The sequence below is a fragment of the Syngnathoides biaculeatus genome, chromosome 4 (genome assembly GCF_019802595.1).
Source record: "Syngnathoides biaculeatus isolate LvHL_M chromosome 4, ASM1980259v1, whole genome shotgun sequence".
Lineage (NCBI taxonomy): Eukaryota > Metazoa > Chordata > Actinopteri > Syngnathiformes > Syngnathidae > Syngnathoides > Syngnathoides biaculeatus.
In genome coordinates, this window is record NC_084643.1 from 16,584,526 (window position 1) to 16,606,057 (window position 21,532).

Here is a 21,532-nt window from a genome sequence, read left to right on the forward strand (position 1 = left end):
TATACAGCTCCAAAAAAAAAATAGTTTGGGGCGGACCACGTAATTGGTCTCTCTCATAACGTAGCAAAAGATCCACGTATGAAATTTGTTGATGTGCACATACAGCTACTAAAAAAATAATAGTGTGTGGCGGACCACGTAATCGGTCTCTCTCATAACATGACAAAAGATCCGCGTATGAAATGCGTCGATGTGCGCGTCGCCCAGCCAACAATGTCTCGATTGTGTTCATCGAGTACTGCGGCGACTTTGAACATACCCCTAAAGCAACATAGGTAGGCTCCACCTCCTCCATTTTATATGCCACCACAGGTGCAGAAACCCAGCGCTGCGTTCGCAGTCACAGCTTCTGCGAAGGCTGCGCGTCGGGCATTGCAACGGGGGCGGCTCTGAAGAACCCAGCCGAGAATGTGTTACTCAGACGCGTGCGTCCATAAAGCGCCCCGGCTCAACTGTGACTAAAGGAGCACCGCTCGGCTCTGTTATAAGCCACACCGGCCGGCTGCGATGAGCCACGATGGCTCATCTCCGCCGCGGGACTGGATCGGATATTAGCTGTATATGGCTCGAAACAATATTGTAATATTTCCCTGAGGTCTCGAAACAATAGTTTAATATTGCCCGGTAACTTCACTCGGTTGTGTGGTGTTGTCCTTTTCGAAAAGAACTTCGGTGTCAGAAGGGGCGTCGGAAAAATGCGAATATCTCTGTTGTTCGGCTTCCGTAGTAGCAGGCACTGCGTATTTTCAACGGCGGAAGTGACGATGATGTCAAGGACAGATGACGCGACTAATATGGCGACCACTTGGATGTCGAGGGACACTCAATTGCGCAACTTTGTGCATGGATGACGCGCTCTCCGCTCACTTTTTTTTTTCTGTATAGACATTGAAGTGAATACTGTTATATGTATTTTTCATTACAATATCTATTTTAGAATGTTTATAGGGATGACACACGAGCCTTAAGTGTGGCTTGTGAAATTTAATTCACACTTCCCAAATTTGTGGTTAGTAACAGTGACTTTGTGATTTAACATGGCGGGGAAAAGACTTTTTCAGAGAAGGTCAGAAAGGTTTGCATTTGTTTCTGCCTTAATAAATTGAATTGTCATTTGAAAACTGTATTTTTTTCCTTGGGTTGTCTGAGTGGTTTTAAAATTGTTTTGATCATTTGAAACCGGTGGAGCAGTTGCACAGCTGTAGAGTGTTGGCTTCACAGTTCTAGGAACTGGGGTTCAAATCCCGGCCCTGCCTGTGTGTGTTTTGTATGTTCTCCCCGTGCCTGTGTGGGTTTTTTCCGGGCACTCCACTTTCCTCCCACATCCCAAAAACGTGCATTCATTGGAGACTTGAAATTGCCCTTAGGTGGTATTGTGTGACAGTTGTCTGTCTCCACGTGCAATGCAATTGCCTGGGAATCAGTTCAGGGTGTAACTTGCCCCCTGCCTGATGACAGTTGGGATGACTCCAGCACTCCCGCAACCCTCGTAAGGATAAACAGTTCAGAAAATGGATGGATGGATGGAGGGATGGATGGATGGATGGATGGATGGATGGATGGATGGATGGAGGGATGGATGGATGGATGGATGGATGGATGGATGGATGGATGGATGGATGGATGGATGGCTAGATTGTCTCTGACAATGGACATGGACCGAAAATGAACATTTTAGACCCCTCCATGATCTCAAAGTGGGAGAACTTGAAAAATTGCAGGGTGTTCAATTACTTATTTTCTTTACTGTGTTTCCTTCAAAGGGTATTTTCGTACTTAGTGTCTGGAGAATGCTTTGAAAATGTTTTTCTTTCAATATAGGCTGCACCACTATAACTTTGAATCTGCTGCATCCCTCAGCTCACATGCACATCAGTTGACATTCAGTGAGTCAGACAGGGTCTTACAGCAACTTAAATAATATTAGTCTTAAGAAGTGTAGTATTATTATCATTCAAAGAGGGGAAAATGTATTATTTGGAAGGATTTCAGACACATGCAGTCAAGTATTAAGAAAGTACAACTTTGCCTCCAGCCAATTAGTACAGATTAATAGTGTATTCCTAGAAATTATATAGTTAAAGTATAAATATGTGGTGCCTGCAGACTGGTAGAAAATACAGGTTTCCACCAGTTTGTAGACACCAAATAGTTTTTAGCAATACATCCAACAAACAAATTCAATGAGAGCACCAATGTGAACAGTTTTTCCTCCATCAGGCAACATTGTACAGGAGCTGCAGGATTATAAAACATGTCCTTCAAGGTGAATAATTTAAATATAACATGCGATAGTGCTGTACGTTTATAAAGTGGTGCAAGTCTGCTTCCGAGATTCTGGGTTCACATTTTGGTTTCTGCCTTCGTGTGTAAAATTTTCACATTGCCCCAATGTGTCATATCCTGTTTTGTTTTGCCCTCTGCTGGTTGTTTTTATCCTTGTGCTGCAGTTACTTGGAGGCAGTCGTGAACGGAGTCCTCTGGTCCACCTACCAACAATCATGATCAGACGTGGGGGATTTCGAGGCAGGGGAAGCAGGAAAACGTTGCCGAGTTAGTGTTCATTCCTCATCGCCATCATCAGTTGCATACTTTTGGACTACCTCATCCATTTTAAATGATGTTTGTTATTGCCATTAGTACCTGCCCTCTTCTACATTTCCTATCTACTACTGTCTTTTTGTTTTGTTCTTACTCAGCCTTGTGCAGGTTGTTGAGTAATTTGTATTTCTTCTTGCTGCACAAATTCCTCCTATGGAACACTGTCTACCTCTTAATTTGTTGATCTGGTTACTATTGTTTCACACATACACTTCTTGTCACAACACTTTGTGGTATTTGTACTTTTACACTTGCATGAACCTTTTGTTTCATAAATTCTGCTCATTTTGAAGTCTGCTTTGGAGTTAAACTCATTGTGTTTTCACATTGTCATGACACTGTATTTTCATGGGTTTATTCCAGGTACCTTGGCTTCCTCCCTCGTTCTAAAATGTGCAGCCAAGTTAATTTAAGACTAAATTGGCCTATGTGATGTTGTTTTTGTTTGTTTGTTGTTGCTTCTAGAAGAAAAATTGTCAACTATATAGTTAAAATGCAAATTGTATTGTACATCTCTATGTTACAGACATTACTTCAAGAGAAGACTTTTTCCCCCTGTAACCAGACCACATTTCTCAACTTGAGCCAAGATCAAGTTTTCATATCTCCAAGTCTGTAATAAACTGCCTCTATTTTAAATTAATATTATATATGTATTTTTTTGTATTTTTATTTATTTATTTATTTGTTTGTCTTTAAACCTAGTATGAGATGTTGATTTATTTTTTTATTGTCTGGTATCTGTGTATTACAGTGTATGTATTCTCACTTGTTTTGTTTGATTCAGTTCCAGATCTTCTATAGAAGGTAACTCCTTTTTTCTCTCTTATGGAGGTCTTTGTTTGGCAGCTCTTATGCTTATTTTAATTTTTTATGAAAATCTGAAACTCTTTTGGTTAATCGATTCATTGAAGCTTCACATTATTTCATCTATATTAGCTGTATTAGCTTGCACTACAAGCACTACAGTTCTGGTAGCATTATATAAAATCAATCTTGCCTGTGTTGTGTCAAAATTACAAGAAATATTTATCTTTGCTTTACAGTTTTCCAGAGGTTAAAAGTCTGTGTACGAGGCTTTATAGTGGCTTGGTTATTTAATCCCTTCCTAGGAAATAAGAAATATTTGTAATCAATTATAAATCAGTCAAGCCACATTCTAAACGTCCATTCGTCTTCTAACCGCTTTTTGGGGGTTGGGTTGTGTGCGTGGCAGCTTTAGCAGTGATACCCAGACTTGCCTTTCCAAGGTCACTTCATCCTGTCACGTCCCATCTGAACGAGAGGTAGGACCCAAATGCAGGAACTCGGAAGACGCAAGGTAGTTCAAGAAGAGACACGTTTATTGTATGCAGAGTTCGGGGATCGAGCAGGCAGTCCGGTGCACGGGGAAACAACGCAGGCAGAAGTGTCAAGGAGTCAGGCTTACAAGGTTGGTCAGAGAACGGACGGAGGTCGGTACACACAGGTTCAGTCAGGAATACAAGAGTGCTGGAACGGGACATAAAGCTCAACGAACTGGCGGCGGACCAGTCGTCACCGGGTCCTATATATACGGGGGATGATCAGGCCGCATGAGGCACAGGTGTGTGCCTCCCAATCAGCGCAGCCGCACAGCTCGTGCTGAAGCGGCAGGATCATGACAGTACCCCCCCCCCTCAAAGGCACGGCTCCCAGACGTGCCTAAACGAAAAAAAAACAGACACTAATTAACACAGGCAGGGTGGGCGGAAGGGGCTCCGGAGGAGGGCACGCCCCCCCGAACCCCAGACTGGTGGCCATCCAGGCCACCAAACCCGAGGCGTCCGGGCGGACAGGTCAGGAGGACGACCCGGACGCCAAGCACCAGGGTCCCCACGGGGCGATTCGGGCGGACGACCTCTGTGAGGAACCAAACGGCGAGGCAGGAACCAGAACGAGGCAGGCCACTGCTCCGGACGAAAACCTCCCACGCCGTCGTTGCAAGACGACCAGGGATTGGTCGCCAACGAGGCCAGGTCCTGAAGCGGCTGGGCGAACTCAAGGAGCGAAGAAGATGATGGAGAGCAGGACCAGAGCCATGACTGCCACCCCGAAGTCTCTCCAGCTCCTGGGTGGCTCCACAGAACTCCCCAGCGCCTGCTGGACAGGGACGTGAGAAGGCGGTGGCGCCAGTACCGCCCCCTCCTGGACAGGAACGTGAGAAGGCGGCGCCATCGCCGCCCCCTCCTGGACAGGAACGTGAGAAGGCGGCGCCATCGCCGCCCCCTCCTGGACAGCAACGTGAGAAGGCGGCGCCATCGCCGCCCCCTCCTGGACAGCAACTTGAGAAGGCGGCGCCATCGCCGCCCCCTCCTGGACAGCAACTTGAGAAGGCGGCGCCATCGCCGCCCCCTCCTGGACAGCAACTTGAGAAGGCGGCGGCAGCATCACCAACTCCACCTCCTCCTGGACGGGAGCGTGAGGCGGCTGGGGAACTGTCGCCACCTCCTGGACAGGAACGTGAGGGCGTGCCCGTCGCCGACAGAGCAGGAACGGGGAGCGACCGCGGGCCGGTCGCCGACAGAGCAGGAGTGTGGAGCGTCCGCGGACCAGTCGCCACTGCCACTCCAGAGCACGGATGAGAAGCGGCTGTGGAGACGTCGCCACCTCCTGGACAGCAACGTGAGGCGGCGTCGGGTCGGTCCCCACTGCCACGTGAGCTTGCACTGCATCCGTTGAAACGGCAACGTGGGCGTGGCTCGGCGGCGAATCCGTTTCCAGGGCAACGTGAACCTGAGTAGGCGGAGAGTCAGTCGAAACTGACACGTGGGCGTGTCTCGGGAGCGGGTCAGTTCCAACTGCCGCGTGAGCTCTGCTCGGAACCGCCAACACTGCGACGTGCACTTGAGGTGGCGAGTCTGTTCCCACTGTGGCGTGCACTTGACAAGGGGGCGGGTCGGTTTCCACGGCAACGTGAACCTGAGTCAGCAGCGAGTCCGTCGCCGTTGCGACGTCAGCGTAGCTCGGCTGGATCGCCAATCCTTGCCGGACCTGGGCCGTGAGAGCCGCCAATTCGGCGCTCTGCCTCTCTATCTGCGCCCGCATTTCGCGACAGAACGCCTCGTGGTTTGGCGGCTCCTCCTCCCTCTGGGCTGGAAGCCTCGCCACGAGCTGCGGGTCTGCCGGTCTCGCCGTTGCCGGCGAGGAGTGGGAGGGCGGTGTCTTCGTTGCTGCGCAGCGAGAGACACCAGCAAGCGCCCGGCCGGGGCGTCTCCTCTGGCCGCCCCGCTGAGGTCCCGGGTAGATGGCCAATCGGGTTCCCTCGTACCGATTGGTGTACTTTGATCTACCGGGTGAAGACGTTCGGGTGCTGGAAACGCGGGGAGGTGAAACAAACTGACTGGGATGCAAAGCCGGGCAAAGAGATTCGAAATCAAAATCATCGGAGTCGTACTCAGGCAGCCGGTCATACAAATCACGGTCCTCCTCATATTCCGAAAAGTCAGAGTCCAGAAGAATATGAGGAGCCGGACGGGTCGTGTTCGGGACGTATTCATACCTCGCTGGCGGAGAGTAAGACACGGAAGTGGAGGACGTCAGGGAGCCTACCCGGATTGGGCAGGCTTGGTCCTCCGGCAGACGGTCTACCTTGCGTCGGTCCCGGCGACGCCGGGTCTTTCCTGCTGGGTCCTGTATTGGCCAGTTCGTTCTGTCACGTCCCATCTGAACGAGAGGTAGGACCCAAATGCAGGAACTCGGAAGACGCAAGGTAGTTCAAGAAGAGACACGTTTATTGTATGCAGAGTTCGGGGATCGAGCAGGCAGTCCGGTGCACGGGGAAACAACGCAGGCAGAAGTGTCAAGGAGTCAGGCTTACAAGGTTGGTCAGAGAACGGACGGAAGTCGGTACACACAGGTTCAGTCAGGAGTACGAGAGTGCTGGAACGGGACATAAAGCTCAACGAACTGGCGGCGGACCAGTCGTCACCGGGTCCTATATATATGGGGGATGATCAGGCCGCATGAGGCACAGGTGTGTGCCTCCCAATCAGCGCAGCCGCACAGCTCGTGCTGAAGCGGCAGGATCATGACACATCCAGCTCTTCCGGATGGATACCAAGGGATTCCCAGGCCAGCCGAGAGACATAATCTCCGGTCTAACATGGACTGAACAGCCCGTATCAGGGGGTTCGGTAATCCATACTCCCAAAGAACACAACACAGGACTCCCCAAGGAACACGGTCAAATGCCTTCTACATGTCCACAAAACACCCTTGATGATCCTGCCGAGGGTGTAGAGCTGGTCCACTGTTCCACGGTCAGGACAAAAACCACATTGCTCCTCCTGAATGTGTGATTTGACATCCCAACAGAAGCATTATATTAGAAAATGCCGCAAAACATTGTCATTTATGCAAGGATTTATTTACTGGCCATTTTTTGTATTGTTCATATGCATCTGCAATCTTAACAAACAAATCAGTCATTCATTTATGGCTCCACTGTAAAATAGTTCATTGCTACAAAATACTGAATATTGATACAAGCAGATCAAAATACATTATTCATGCAATTTTACGTGATGACCTGACATACATGTTTGGCCTAAACTATGCTGTATATTCTAGCTGATTTGTGTCTCTGACAATGTGAAGACTCACTGGAATCATCATAAGAATATTTCTATTACATGTTATCACCACAAAACATGTCTTTATAGGCAGTGGTACAAACAACAGGTTGGAATCCTGATTAAGACAAATTCATGGACAGTAAGCAAAAGTCCTCCAAGTTTTCCACAACAGTGTGCAGTTATGCTTTGAGTTCTCTCAGTCAACACTGGAACCTCCGCTAGCTGTAAAATGCACATCCTTTATGCTGTAAAATGAACAGTAAATACTATTGAGGTTTTTGACTTTCTTACCTAATGGTACATCCAATTAAGGCTCTGCATTACTTCAAAATTCCCTCCATCTATCCATTTGCTATTGTGCTTATCCTCACAAGGGTCATGGGTGTGCTGGAGTCATCCCAGCTGTCTCTGAACGAGAGTCAGAGTACACCTTGAACTGAATCACCAGCCAATCGCAGGGGCACATACAGTATAAACAAACAACCACCCACACTCACATTCACACAAATGGGCAATTTCACTTCACCTACTATGCATGTTTTTGGAATGTGGGAGGAAACCAGAGTACCCAGGGAAAACCCATGCAGGCACGGAAAGAACGCCCACAAAAGCGAGACCAGATTTGGACCTGGATTTTCAGAACTGTGAGGCAGACGTGCTAACCAGTCATCTACTGTGTCCCCCTCCACGATTTATAGTAACACTAACAAAAACAAATGCTTTTAATCAGCATTTGCTATAATGCACCTACTATTGCCTACTCTTCAAATTATATTTAGTTTGGCAAGAAAGTGGATAGTTGCAAATAGATATTTTACATATTCATGTATCCATCCATCCATTTTCTTTGCCACTTATCCTCACATGGGTCATGGAAGTGTTAGAGCCTATCCCAGCTGTCAACAGGCAGGAGGCAGGGTACACCCTGAACTAGTTGCCAGCCAATCGCAGGGCACATGGAGACAGACAACAGTCACACTCACAATTACACCTTGGGGCAATTTAGATTGTCCAATTAATGTTGGATGTGTTTAGGATGTGGGGGGAAACCAGAGTGTCCGGAGAAAACCCAAGAAGGGTACGGGGAGAACATGCAAACTCCACACAGATTGAACCCGGATCCTCAGAACTCCGAGGCCAACGCTTTACAGCTGCGCTACTGTGCAGCCCATATTCCTGTACATTGTACTAAATGAAAAAAAGGAAATACGATTCAATGAGTTCAGGTGCAACTTGACCCCAAACAACCTTATAATGCATTCCCATCGTGTTTTATGTTCTGGCTCATGCAATATACTATTATGTAAAGGGGACTACCTGAACTGATGAGTGGATTTCTAATGACTTACTGTACCTTGTGGGAGGACATTTTCCCTGAAGTATTGGCCCATGCTGATGTTGCCAGCTGGTCGATACTGCCCAACAACAAACACCTTGTTGCCATCAGTGGCCATACCCACTCCCAGTTGGGTGCTTGCTTTCTATACAACCTGAGTGAAATGACCTGTTAGACCAAACACATGCATAAATGATAAGGATGCTTGTTGTTCTGTACTGAAGGCCTCATGCCAATACTCTCGTCAGGTGTACCTCAACAATTTGGTAGTGTATAGTACAACAAAGTTATCAAATACTGCTTCATTCATCAGAGTCATGCTCAATCAGGATTACTACACAAACATATACAATACAAACAACACATCAAACCTGCTTCTCATGTAAATCAAGGCAACCAAATTATTAAAACAAGCTCTTGGCCTGCATCACTACAAAATACAACATCAGTAAAGAACGTATTGTTCAAGCAATACTTAGATTAAGTATGAGCCCATGTTTGATTAATGCAGCACATGGAATGGATCTCATTTGTCCATGTTGTGATGGTGCTCCATTGTGACATCCATTTTCTGTTGTTCCAAAGTCTTGACCCCCTTTTATAGAACAATAAAAAACATTTTAACAACTGATTTCAACAAAGCCTCGGAAAATAAAAAATATATATATCATTGACAATGGTGAGAGGAGTGTTAATTAGTGATGTTTCCCATAACCGTTGAATACCCGAATGTATTGTGCAACCATGGTCATATAAGTTGTTTTTCACTCACTTGTTTTTCACTCACTTGTTTTTCTGGTCAAGACGTCTTGACCGTTTCACTATCTTGTTCGCATGCATACACTCACTTGTTTTTCGCATCACTCACTTGTTTTTCACTCACTTGTTTTTCTGGTCAAGACGTCTGGACCGTTTCACTATCTTGTTCGCATGCATACCAAAGACGAACATTGTTGTGGGATGTCTTGACAGTTATGGCTGCGTAAGATGTTTTTCAGAGCCTGAAGGACACACTTAGGTGTCAATAGTAAATCAGGAAACAAACGTTGCAGCGCCAGGTGGGACGGGTAGGCCACCCGCCCTTTCTCTCACACGCAACTGAAAAGTATAATAGAGAGATGCAGAGTACAAACAGGTAGAGTCTGCTGCGGGTTTCGTACGGACGCCCAGCTGGTTGACAAGCAGAGCTCTAACTGGGTGATCGGCTCTCCACCTTCTCGGCATAGGTTAGGGGCTCATATGATTGATTTCACGCAATGTCAACTGTATTTTGAGAACTTGCATTTGGTCGAAATAAATATGCCAGTTATTGAGGCTAAATAGCATTTGGGAACGTTGGTCTTTTGTTGAGTGTCGTCTTTGTCTCCTGAGCACCGATCCTTCCAATAAAACAAATGGTATATTTTCAAATAACATTTCAAATGTGTTTGATGTAAAAACAGAAGAATTTTTGCTCGGCATGATGTTGGCTCACCAGAGGCTGCACTGCACTGCATTTGTTTATAAAGAAAACTAGTGGCTAAGGCTTGAGGCAGATAAACCTTGTGTCACTTCTTTAATGTGTTCCATGTGAAAACTCAGTATGCTTCTGTACTGGAGCCCGAAATCTCAAAATAAGCATACATGTAATTTTTTACTAGATGATCCCGACCCAGAATTTGGCAATCACTGCTGTAGTGCATTGAGTGTTGTCGGCATGTGAGTTTAAATGACCCATCTGTTTTTAAGTGATGCTAACATATTTGAATTGTAAATTACTTCTGGCCATCTTTTGGAGCTTTGTGGAAGTATTGTCTTTACTCAATTTGTGTTGCTGTACCTGTGTTGCTTTGAAATCCGGGGCTCCTCCAGTTGTATTGCTGGACTTCACCATACCATGAATCCACAGCTTCTTTTCCAAGATAAGACATACTATCTCACAAAACAATTCCATGAAACATGTACAAATAAAGTAGAGAAATGGATAAACTCATATAAATGACCCAAATACCAAGATTGTGTAACTGTGTGCATTGTACTCTAGGTTAACATGAACACGATATCCACAAAGACAAGTAGTACATGAATGATAAAATCTCACGTATGACCAATTTACTGTGTTCATAAATGGAAATACTGTACACCTGTTAGTTTAATGGGTGCTGAGCTCCATTTGAAATAAATGTTTTCCCTATCATTGCTGTCACTGTGCTCTGCAGCACCCAAAATCAGCAAGTGATCCGCCCATTTCTGAGCCACCGCATTCAGCTCATTGTTGAGACTCATAGGTGGTGTGTTGTGCTGTGCCCTGTAGGCGTTGTGAGCTTCCAGGAACTCCTGTTGAAAGCTTGCATCTGAATATTAAATTACAAGTTACATTTGTGTTGCAAAACAAAGCTATTTTGCAGAGGACGGCAGGCTGCAGGTATTATTCCTGAAAAAAAGAGTGCACTTACCTGCCACTGTGTTTGATGTTACAAAGGGTGAAAAAACTAAAAATAAAAAACTACCACACAACTTTTTTTTTCCACACTTTTGGAGAAGGAATAATGTTTACCATAATCAGGTGACAAGAGCATAACACTTACATATCAGACAGCAGCAAACTCAAATTTCCTTTGCTATATCAGAGTAGTTTGTCTCGATATTTATATGCTTGAGATGTGAAGGCGGAGACAGACACTGCAAGCTTTGCTTGTTATTACCTCAGTGTCATCATGCAGCAACCTCATGCGCATTATGTTTCCGTTTCAGAACTTCCTCTTTTATCACTCAATGCACCTTGCCTCTGTAAAACATAAATTACAATGGACACCCAAATATAGATATGTATACTCTTTTCCTTTTGCTTTAATGAAAAAGGCAGGGGATGGAAAGAAGGTGCAACTCCATTTTGGGTATTTGATTGGTACAACAGCAACCACAGATAACAAGTCTTGCGGTTGTCTGGGTTCCACCCCTCTTTTACAAGCACAACCAAGTTCTGTGACCACAAAATGACTTCTGCTTTAAGTATAGCAAACAATATTGTGCAAATATGCGAGCAGTTTGCTGACATCTTGCAGCAGACACTTCTACCAAAGGGAAAAAAAACTATTCTTCATGTTACCCCGGAGTAATAGCTGAGTGTTTTACGTGAGTTTAACGAGTGAAGACCTGAATGTAACGTGAATATTGAGCATTCCAAGGCACCTGCATTGCAATCACTTCTTTTAAAATACATTCTACTTTATGCTTGTACTGACAATATACCTTTCATACCTCAGATTAATATGGAAGAATGACCATAGGTAGAAATGTATCATTTAAAGTGATTATTAATCTTTGTCACATTTCTTCCTTCAATGCCTCCATCCTTACATCTTTTATAGTGTTTTCCTCACCAAATCTAATTGCAAGGAGTCCATGTTATGTCAGTGCTGTGAAACCCGTACCAGATGAGTATAAGTTGGTTAACCAGATTGCTGCAGGACGGGAATCCATCTTGTTATGAATAACCCCGAATAAAAATGTTGACAGAATCAACTACCTACATTACAATGTACAGAAACTAGGTAACTATACGGAAGCAGGCTTTATTGCCATAAAAGAGCAACTCGCTGCAGCCTCATGGCGTTCCAGAACCGCATAGCAGTCGACATGCTCCTGGCCGAGAAGGGTAGCGTCTGCGCAATGTTCAGTGACCAGTGTTGTGCGTTTATTCCAAATAACACAGCACCTGATGGGTCACTCACAAGGGCCATTCAAGGCCTCCGCACCCTGAACCACAAGATGAAGAAGCACTCTGGCGTGAGCACATCAGCCTGGTCTGAGTGATGGGAAAAAATGTTTGGCAAATATAAAAACTTGGTGTTCTCTCTCCTAGTTTCTATAGCTGTGTTTGCACCTATTCTTACATTGTGTGGATGTTGCTGCATGCCCTGCTTAAGGTCATCACTTAACCGACTTATAACCACTGCTATTGCCCCGAATTTTCAAAATTGGCAGAAATATATCCACTATTGACACAACAGGTTAATGACAGTGATGTTGTTGATCACGATGGTGATGTTATGACTTCTCTTACAGACCTGTTCTCCGATTCAGAACATTACAAGTAATTAGTACTATATTTTCCTCCGAGTGTAACTATGTTTGTTTTCATAAATATGACTCTGTAGAATAAAGCCGAAAGGATGATCTATTAGATGATGTAAGGATTTGAGCACATGTAGGATAAACAGGAGGATAATGTAAAAATAATTGTAAATATAATTAAATGACTGTTTCTGCCTGCAATGAAGAAATGCTTTGCTCTGCTCCAATTCAGTTACTGTTTCTGCCTGCAATAAAGAAATGCCTTGCTCTGCTCCAATTCAGTTACTGTTTCTGCCTGAAATGAAGAAATGCTTTGCTCTTCTTCAATTCAGTTGCTGTCTCTGCCTGCAATGAAGAACACTTTGCTCTGCTCTAGAAAACATGGTAGCAAATGTATGATAAACAGGGGGGAAATGTAGGAATAATTGTGATCATTATTATCATACATCTGCTTCCAATAATGAAATGCTTTGCTCTGCTCCAGATAACGTGGCAGCCTCCTAGCAGGAGATAGCAAGAACAAAAACATCTAATCATCAGAACTGTTAGAACTGCTGCCTGTTAAAGAAATGATGACCACACATGTATTCAGCAATCTTCCACACATGCACATGGACATGAAAAAAACATGTACAGTTTGTTTCCAACTGTTTTGCTTCTCGTCTCCTTTTTGTAACATCCATGTAAATAAGGGGCGTCTTAAAACTAAATAAATAGAGACGCTGAGGAGAGGATAATCAGAGAGTGCAGTGGTGAATTGTATGAGACAGTTCCTCTTCTCTCTCCTCGCGAGACTTGAACTGGTGTCTTTGCTTCCTTTTTGTCCAGATTAATGAATATCTAATTGGTGAACCTGACAAACATAAACACCCTCCACACAAGATAATCCTTCTTTCAGAGACATTTGATTTGCTGCCTTTGCCAATTTAGATTTCAAGGGAAGGTAAAAATTCAAATTTGCCCCACTTCTGACTATGTGTGTACCCCATCTTACTGGAAAGAAAATTGGTTAAGATGTTAAGTCAATGAGTGTCTAATCCACTTAAATGGTCTGTCAAGAATAGTCTGGCCCTACTTCACTCGATTTACCAATGTCTCAGCAGCTATGTTATGAATTTAAACATCTTTTAAACTGTAACCACTTCTTCACAGGTATTGGGTGTAACCGATATTCATAAGACTGTGGCTGGGTGTGAGGTACAGTGCCGTAAAAATGTATTTGCCTCTTTCCTGATTCCTGCTTTTTTTTTTTTTTGCATATCCATCACAGAGAATGGTTTCAAATCATCAAATAATTTTAATATTACTCTAAGACAACCCAAAGAACTACAAAATGCAGTTTTCAAATGACAATTTAATTTATTAAGGCACAAAGAAATCAAAACTTTTTTGACTCTCTGTGAAAAAGTAATTATCCCCTGAACCTAATAACGGGCTGTGTCAGCCTTGGCAGCAAAAACTGAAATCAATTGTTTGCGTTATTTGGTGATGAATCTTTCACATGGCACTGGAGGAATTTCGTCACACTCTTCTCTGCAGAGGTTATTCAAATCCAGCATAATGGAGGGTTTTCTAGCATGAACTGCCCATTTAAGGTCACACCACAGCATCTCAATCGGATTTAAATCCAGACTTTGACTTGGCTACTCCAAAACCTTAATTTAGATTTTTTTTTTTTTTTTTTGGGCCATTCAGAAGTGGATTGCTGGTGTGTTTCAGATCGTTGCCCAACCGCATGATCCAAGAACGCTTGAGTTTGATGGGACGAACTGATGGCTAGACGTTCTAATTCATAATTTTCTGGTACACAGCAGAATTCATTGTTCATCAATCACAGCATGTTGTCCTGGTTCTGAGGAAGCCAACCAGTCCCAGTCCAACACACTGCCACCACCATGTTTCACTGTTGGCATAATATTCTTTTTATCAAATGCTGTGCCATTTTTTATGCCAGATTTAACGGGCCGCACACCTTCCAAAAAGTTTGAGTTTTGACTCATCAGTCCACAAAATGTTTCTCCAAAAGTCTTGAGGATCATAAAGATGTTTTGTAGCAAATGTGAGACAAGCCTTTGTATTCTTTGCTGACAGCATGGGTTTTCACTTGGGAACTCTCCTATTGGATGCCATTTTTGGCCAATGTCTTTCTTATGGTAGAGTCATGAACACTGACTTGGACTGAGGCCAGCGAGGCCCGCAGGTTTTTAGATGTTATTCAAGGTTCTTTTGTGACCTCCTGGATGTGTAGACATGGCACTCGGAATAATTTTAGTTGGCCGTCCACTTCTGGGAAGGTTTGCCATTATTCCCCATTTTCTCTATTTGTGGATAATAGCTCTGACAGTGGCTCACTGGAGCCCCAAAGACTTGTGGCTTTATAACCTTTTGCACACTGATTGACTTTTTTTCTCATTTTTTTCCTTGAATTTCTTTGGATCATAACATGGTAAATAGATTCTTGAGATCTTGTAGCTTACATCCTGTTCTCTGACGGTTTATATTTAAATTATTTTTTGATTCAGCAACTATCATGGTAATCAGGTTTGAGTGTGGCTTGTGAAATTGAACTCACTGTTCCCAAATTTGTGTTAAGTCACAGAAACGTTGTGATTTAACGTGAGAGGGCAATTACCTTTTCACGGAGGGTCAGGAAGGTTTGGATTTTTTTGGTACCTTAATAAATTTAATTCTCATTTGAAAACTGCATTTTGAATTTCCTTGATTTGTCTCTGAGTGATACTAAAATTGGTTTGATGATTTGAAACCTTTGTTTGTGTGATAGATATGCAAAAAAATAATCGGGAGGGGCTGAATACTTTTTCAGGGCACTATATTTATTATATGTTATTCCTTTTGTGATGCACTTTGTGTTGCCATTACATAAGAAAGTTCCATCCATCCATTTTCTTCGCTGCTTATCATCACCGGGGTCGTGGCAGTGCTGGAGCCTATCCCAGCTGTCAACTGGCAGGAGGCAGGCTACACCCTGAACTAGTTGCTAGCCAATCGCAGGGCACATCGAGAAAAACAGCCGCACTCACAATCACACCGAGGGGCAATTTAGAGTGTCCAATTAATGTTGCATGTTTTGGGGATGAGGGAGGAAACCCACGCAGGCACGGGGAGAACATGCAAACTCCACACAGGCGGGTCCGGGATTGAACCCAAGACCTCAGAACTGTGAGGCCAACACTTTCCAGCTGATTCACCGTGCCGCCTCATAAGAAAGTTGCTATATTTAGATTTGATTGTCTGATTTTGACAGTAAAACCGAATTGGGCAATGAGACCTGCAGCATTTTTCTCCAGCATATTTGCGGATATTCAAATTGGGGTTTTTTTTGTCTTGCAAATTGGGCCACTCAAGACAAAAAAAATGGAATTGTGTCATTTAAACAATACACAGTATATTCAACCCTAGATTATATACAAATATATTACGTGACAGTTTTAAAGTATTAGTTGTCATGATCCTGCCGCTCCAGCACGAGCTGTGCGGGTGGGCTGATTGAGGCGCACACCTGCGTCTCATGCGGGCTGATTAGTCTGTGTATTTATATCACCCCGATGACGATTGGTCCCCGCCAGTTCGTTGAGCTTCATGTCCCGTTCCAGCACTCTCGTATCCCCGATCGACAACCTGTGTTTACCGACCTTCGCCTGTTCTCCGACCAACCTTGTAAGCCTGACTCCTTCGTTACTTCTGCCTGCTTTGATTGTTCTCCTGTGTACCGACTCCTGCCTGCCCGCTCACCTGCTCTCTTCGCCCGACGTCCCAACTACTGCTGCTGCACCGGACTGCCTGCTCAATCCCCGACTCCGGCATAAAATAAACATTTCTCTTTGAACTACCTTGCCTCGTCGAGTCCTGCATTTGGGTCCTACCCCCGTTCCGATGGGACGTGACATTAGTAATGTAAACATGAGCTTCACAATAGATGGTAAATGTGACCCTCAGATAGTATCATGTTTGAGTGTCACTTTTTGTAACATGATATCCTGAGCTTCCTGCTTCCAGACTGATTTCACTGTGGACTTCCTCAGCAACAGGCTGATCCTTTTTACCCTGGGACTGTTTCTACAAAGCTTGGTGACTGTCTTAATAATGTAACAACTACCAGACAAAGATTTTAATGGGAGAATATAAATTACACCTGCAGCACCATGAGAGAAAAATAATAAAAGGAAACCACTTTATAATTAATGCCAAATAGCATTTTGGGATGAAAATGCACAATACAGTATATGTACTTTGTGACCAAATAAATTACTACATATATACAGTATATTTATATGTAATGTAATGTTTATCAAGTTTTTTTATACGAATAAACACAAAGAAATACTGTAGATCAATTTGCTTATGCTTATTTGGGTCGGTTCACTGGGGCAACAGGTTTTCTATCTCAGAAAAGTCATATTTTGAGTCGAAGTCACCAGCTCATCATTCCCGCTATACACAGTTTACGACCTAAACTCTAGGTGGTGCACTGCCTCCCAATCCAGCGGCCGCGGATAATGAGATTCAAGTTGTTCTTCAGGGCATCAGTCTTCCCATGTCCAAGTTTGTGCGTCAATGACCATCAAAACTGCATTTAGTTTGTCCTGGCGGTATCCATCACCTGTCTCCGGAGTCTCACAGGCCACAAAGATGGAAACGCTCCATGCAGGTGTCCCCCAGTGGATTTAGTGATTGCTTTCATTGCAGGGTGGACTCGTCTGTATCGGTCACAGTTAAATTCCGCGTAACGAGGCCGGACTCGTCTGTACATTAAAAGGTAAACGAGGGCAAACTCGTGTGCAGTTAAATTCCGTGGACCGTAACGAGGGCGGACTCGACTGGATAGGTTACAGTTAAATTCCGTGTGATGAGGGTTAGGGTTAGGGTTAGCCGAAGTAAAGTTGTTGCTGTTGACTTCTACTGTGCATGGAATGCATCCGTGAAGCGACATGCATGCGCACAAACTGAACTAAACACCCCCATGTTTTTTTCAGGTTCTCAGCAATTTTCTTTTCATCACTGTTTTCCATCCCTGGTTATTTGTTTTGTCACACAATTGTGATCCTCTTATGCATCACTGTTTTCCATCCCTGGTTATTTGTTTTGTCACACAATTGTGATCCTCTTATGCATTTTTTACGCTTAGGTCAGATGAGGGTGAAGGAAGCATCCAGAATGCAGTTGCCTAGGACACATATTCCAAAGGGTTCTTCTATCTACTTCTTCTATCTACCCTTCTATCCAAATACGAAATAGGCCTGGGTGGGATTGGGAAAAACAGAATTGTACTGTTGAATTGGAATGAAAAAAATTGATACATGTCACATGGGGGGGTGGGGGGGGTGGCTCCATTAAACTGCAGTTTGAACCTAGTTTTATTTTTGGGGGGTTTAACTGGAGAAAACTAAAACATGAACTTCATATTTCAACTGTCCCAGCAGAGAAAACAGCATTCTCGAACAAAACTATACCATGCTGAAACACTCATTGCTGTGTTGGTGGCGTAGCTTTGGGCTTATCTGATCACAATTTAATCCACTTAATTCCAACATGCAAGGACACATTTAAATCTGCAAAGCCGGTGGTGAAAACAGTGTGTAAGTGGACCAATGAAACAAAGCTGTTTGAACAGAACTATTTGGAATGCAGATTGCAGTGTCTTTGAAACTTCAACTGGAAGGTTAGATGAATATATATTGTCACACGCTATTTCAGCTTTTATTAAGACATATTTTCCTGACAGAGACTTGCTGCATGTTCAATAACAACAAGATTTCTTTCACTGCCAAACTTTGCCAACCCCGCCACTATGCATTGTCAGAGTGGTCACTTTTTTTCCCAGTAAAGGCAGGCCAGAAACCAGGAATAGTTCTTGTACTCTAGTCCTTTGCTCTTGTTACTTGTTCTTTGTTCTGAATGTCGTACCAGGACAGGACCGACTGCCGGAAAAAAATCCCTTGTGTTTTTACACACTTGGCCAGTAAAGCTGATTCTGGAAAAGAAAAACGCAAGAGGAACTTCAGACAGAAGATAAAAACTGTTTTCTACTAGCGACCCTGCATCCATGTGGAAAGGATTATTTGCATTCACTAACCAACTTCAGGAGACTAAACCCACAAATGGATATTTGGAACATGCCCTTCTGCAGATTTTAGAAACCCATTTTCACAACCCAAACTCTCCCAGTCCAACCACCATGAATGACCTCTGACTATCACACACCTTATTCCCAGTGATGCAACATCAATCTATCTCACCAAGTAGCAAGTACTGTACTAATTTGAAGCTGGTAATTCAAACAAAGAGCCCTATAGCTGTGAAGAAGCATTCAACTGAGACCTCTTTTTTCCACACACTTGTACTTACTATACTTTGTTAACATGTCTAGTCGACACTAAGTTCATGGATTTTCAACTACACTAATATTAAAAGTTATTGGTTCACATTGATGGCAATTTTGTTACTTGTCCGGTGTACATTACCAACTAATGGGTACGATTAAACTAATGTTTTCATGTACTGTGGATAATGGATATTCTCAACACTTGGCAGCTGCTCAAAGTAAGAAGATTTTATCCAGCTTACTTTTGAAATCAAGTAATCACGAAAGAAATTAGGTTACTTTTAAGCTCCAGTTATCGGTAATGTTAGTTTTGAAAACTGTCAACACTGATGACTCACCCTCCTGCCTTAACCATTATTCACAAAAAGGATATGTGAAAGTGCCTTCAAACAAAAGATCAAAAAAGTGTTAAGGCCCATATGCATATCTCCTTCTGGCTAAAAGTCTGTGTTGACCAACTGGCTCTAATTATCAGATTTTCAGTAGAGCTTTAGAACACTGTGAAGTCCCAAGTTTCTTCAAACTCTCCAATATCCCACTCCCCATAAAATCTGAAATTTCAGGACTGTTGTAGCTTCATCAGGCTTTTATTTGCCTGGCTACTGTTCACTATTACGACACCACTGGACACTAAGTGCTAAAGCACTATTTGCACAATTGTATCAGAATTTACCATACGAATGGTCACTTTACTCGAATCTGCTACAGTTGCATGATTGTTATTGTATGAGGCATCCTAAAATTGCTCAATGATTCTTTACCAATGATGTATTTTTGTTAGTGCCTCATTTGCTGCAACTCTGTACTTGTGATTATTTTTGTCAGAGTGGCTCATTTGCTGTAGAACTAGAGGGGACCATAGACAAATTCCTTGTGTTTTCTCAACATACCTGGCCAATAAAGAGATGTCGATTTCTGATATTTTGATACATGCAGGCAAAAGATCTTTGGTATTTCTATTCCCTGGAGTTTCCGACATTATCAATTGATAATGTCATGTTGATTGAAATGTGTTGTAATGGGTTTCTGTTAAAATACTCTCACCCCAAAATCTTTGAAAAAAGAAGTATTTCATTGGTTAAGCTTTGAGTTGCAAAATGGACGAACAAATTGTCTCATGTCAAGCATTTTGATCCTACCTTACAATATTTATCCTTGTACTTTTTTACATACTTTTTCCAGTAAACCTTTTTTCCTGGACAAATCTTGACTTTTCTAATGAAGGAAAGTGTAAGGCATTGTTTGAAAATGTCATTTGATGGATTTTTCTTCATTTTGTTCTCATAATTATTAATTATTCTGAAAATAACAGAGGCCTCATCTTTTTAAGTGGGAAAACTTGCACAATTGGTGGCTGACTAAATACTGTATTTTCTGTATTGTAAAGGTCAGTTTCCTGAAATACTTTCCAAAAAAGATGCCTCTCAAAGTACATCAACAGGCAAAGATTCCTTGGCCTTTGTCATGGCCCGGTCCCTGTCCTGGCTGTGCCGGTCCCCAACGCGGCGCCTCGTCTCACATAGCAAAGATTCCTTGGCCTTTGTCATGGCCCGGTCCCTGTCCTGGTTGTGCCGGTCCCCAATGCGGCGCCTCGTCTCACATAATCACACCCTATGAAAGTGAAATGACAGAAAAAGGGAGGTTCAACATGGCATGTAAGGCCAAGACAGCACCTAAAACCCAGAGCTGTCTCAAGACCATCACAGTAATTGTTGCAAAACATAACGGTGGCGTTGATTACAGGCACATAGCCACGCTTCTGAATGCTCCAGTGAGCACAACAGAAGCCATAATATATCATAATATATAAGTGGAAACCCAAGTCATGCCACAATGAATTTCCTTCGATCAGGTGCTCCTTGCATTATTTCTGACAGAGGAGTACAAATAATAAAAGTTGTACAAGAGCCAAGCCAAAACAATATAACAAATTGTGCTTCACAATTCACTTTCATGGACAAAAAAAAGATAAAACACAAGAACAAAAGACAAAGCACTAACATTTCACACAAAAACACACAAAAGATAAACAAAAGCCAAAACATAAACATTTCACAAAACACAAAAAAAGACAAAACAATAATATTTCACAAAACTTTCTTGGAAATCCCACGGTCTTTCTCAGCAAGATCCACCACGGTTCAACATGATTGGCTCCTGTATTGTAGGTAAGCTAGGCTATACTACAGTTCAGAAATTATATTGAGAAAAACCAGAACAAATTTTAAGTGACACAACCTGGAGAGGTAATGTACCATAGCGTAGCTGGACAGGAAGACACAGGGGGGGGTAGTGATGGAATGATTTACCGCAACATTCTGCTTGAGCTAAGAGTCAAACAGGACCAAAAAAAGAAAGAAAAAAAACATCATTGAATCCAATATGGTGTGTTGCGAATTCAGTGGTTACTTCTGGAGTTCATAATATTTATAAATGTGTGGACCAGTACACTCAGAAGCATCTGTGGCACTGACTTCTGTGCCATTGTAGGCATGAGGACAGCCAACACCACTCATGCCCAATCAAAAGCAGTGCCTCTTATTTCCTTTTAAGTGTGGCGAGAGTGGAGCACTGACATCTTTTGACATGGTGCAAGACGAA

At 43.3% G+C, this 21,532-nt stretch overlaps 1 protein-coding gene across 6 annotated transcripts; it reads right to left on the reverse strand.

Moving 5' to 3' along the window:
* Window positions 1-4,264: 4,264 nt before the first annotated feature.
* LOC133499944 (calphotin-like) lies at window positions 4,265-14,161 on the reverse strand. Of its 6 annotated transcripts, none has more exons than XM_061818400.1 (4): window positions 11,217-14,161; window positions 10,352-10,420; window positions 8,551-8,700; window positions 4,265-6,908 (listed from the first exon to the last, which is right to left on the reverse strand). In XM_061818400.1, exon 4 carries the CDS (start codon window positions 6,283-6,285, stop codon window positions 4,621-4,623), a length of 1,665 nt encoding a protein of 554 aa, XP_061674384.1. In that variant the 5' UTR covers window positions 6,286-6,908; window positions 8,551-8,700; window positions 10,352-10,420; window positions 11,217-14,161; the 3' UTR covers window positions 4,265-4,620. The 6 variants fall into 6 exon arrangements, 4 of the variants coding, with proteins under 4 accessions (XP_061674384.1, XP_061674383.1, XP_061674380.1 ...); XM_061818399.1 differs by having other exon boundaries at window positions 10,352-10,423; XM_061818396.1 differs by lacking the exon at window positions 11,217-14,161 and having other exon boundaries at window positions 10,352-10,603.
* Window positions 14,162-21,532: the final 7,371 nt, after the last annotated feature.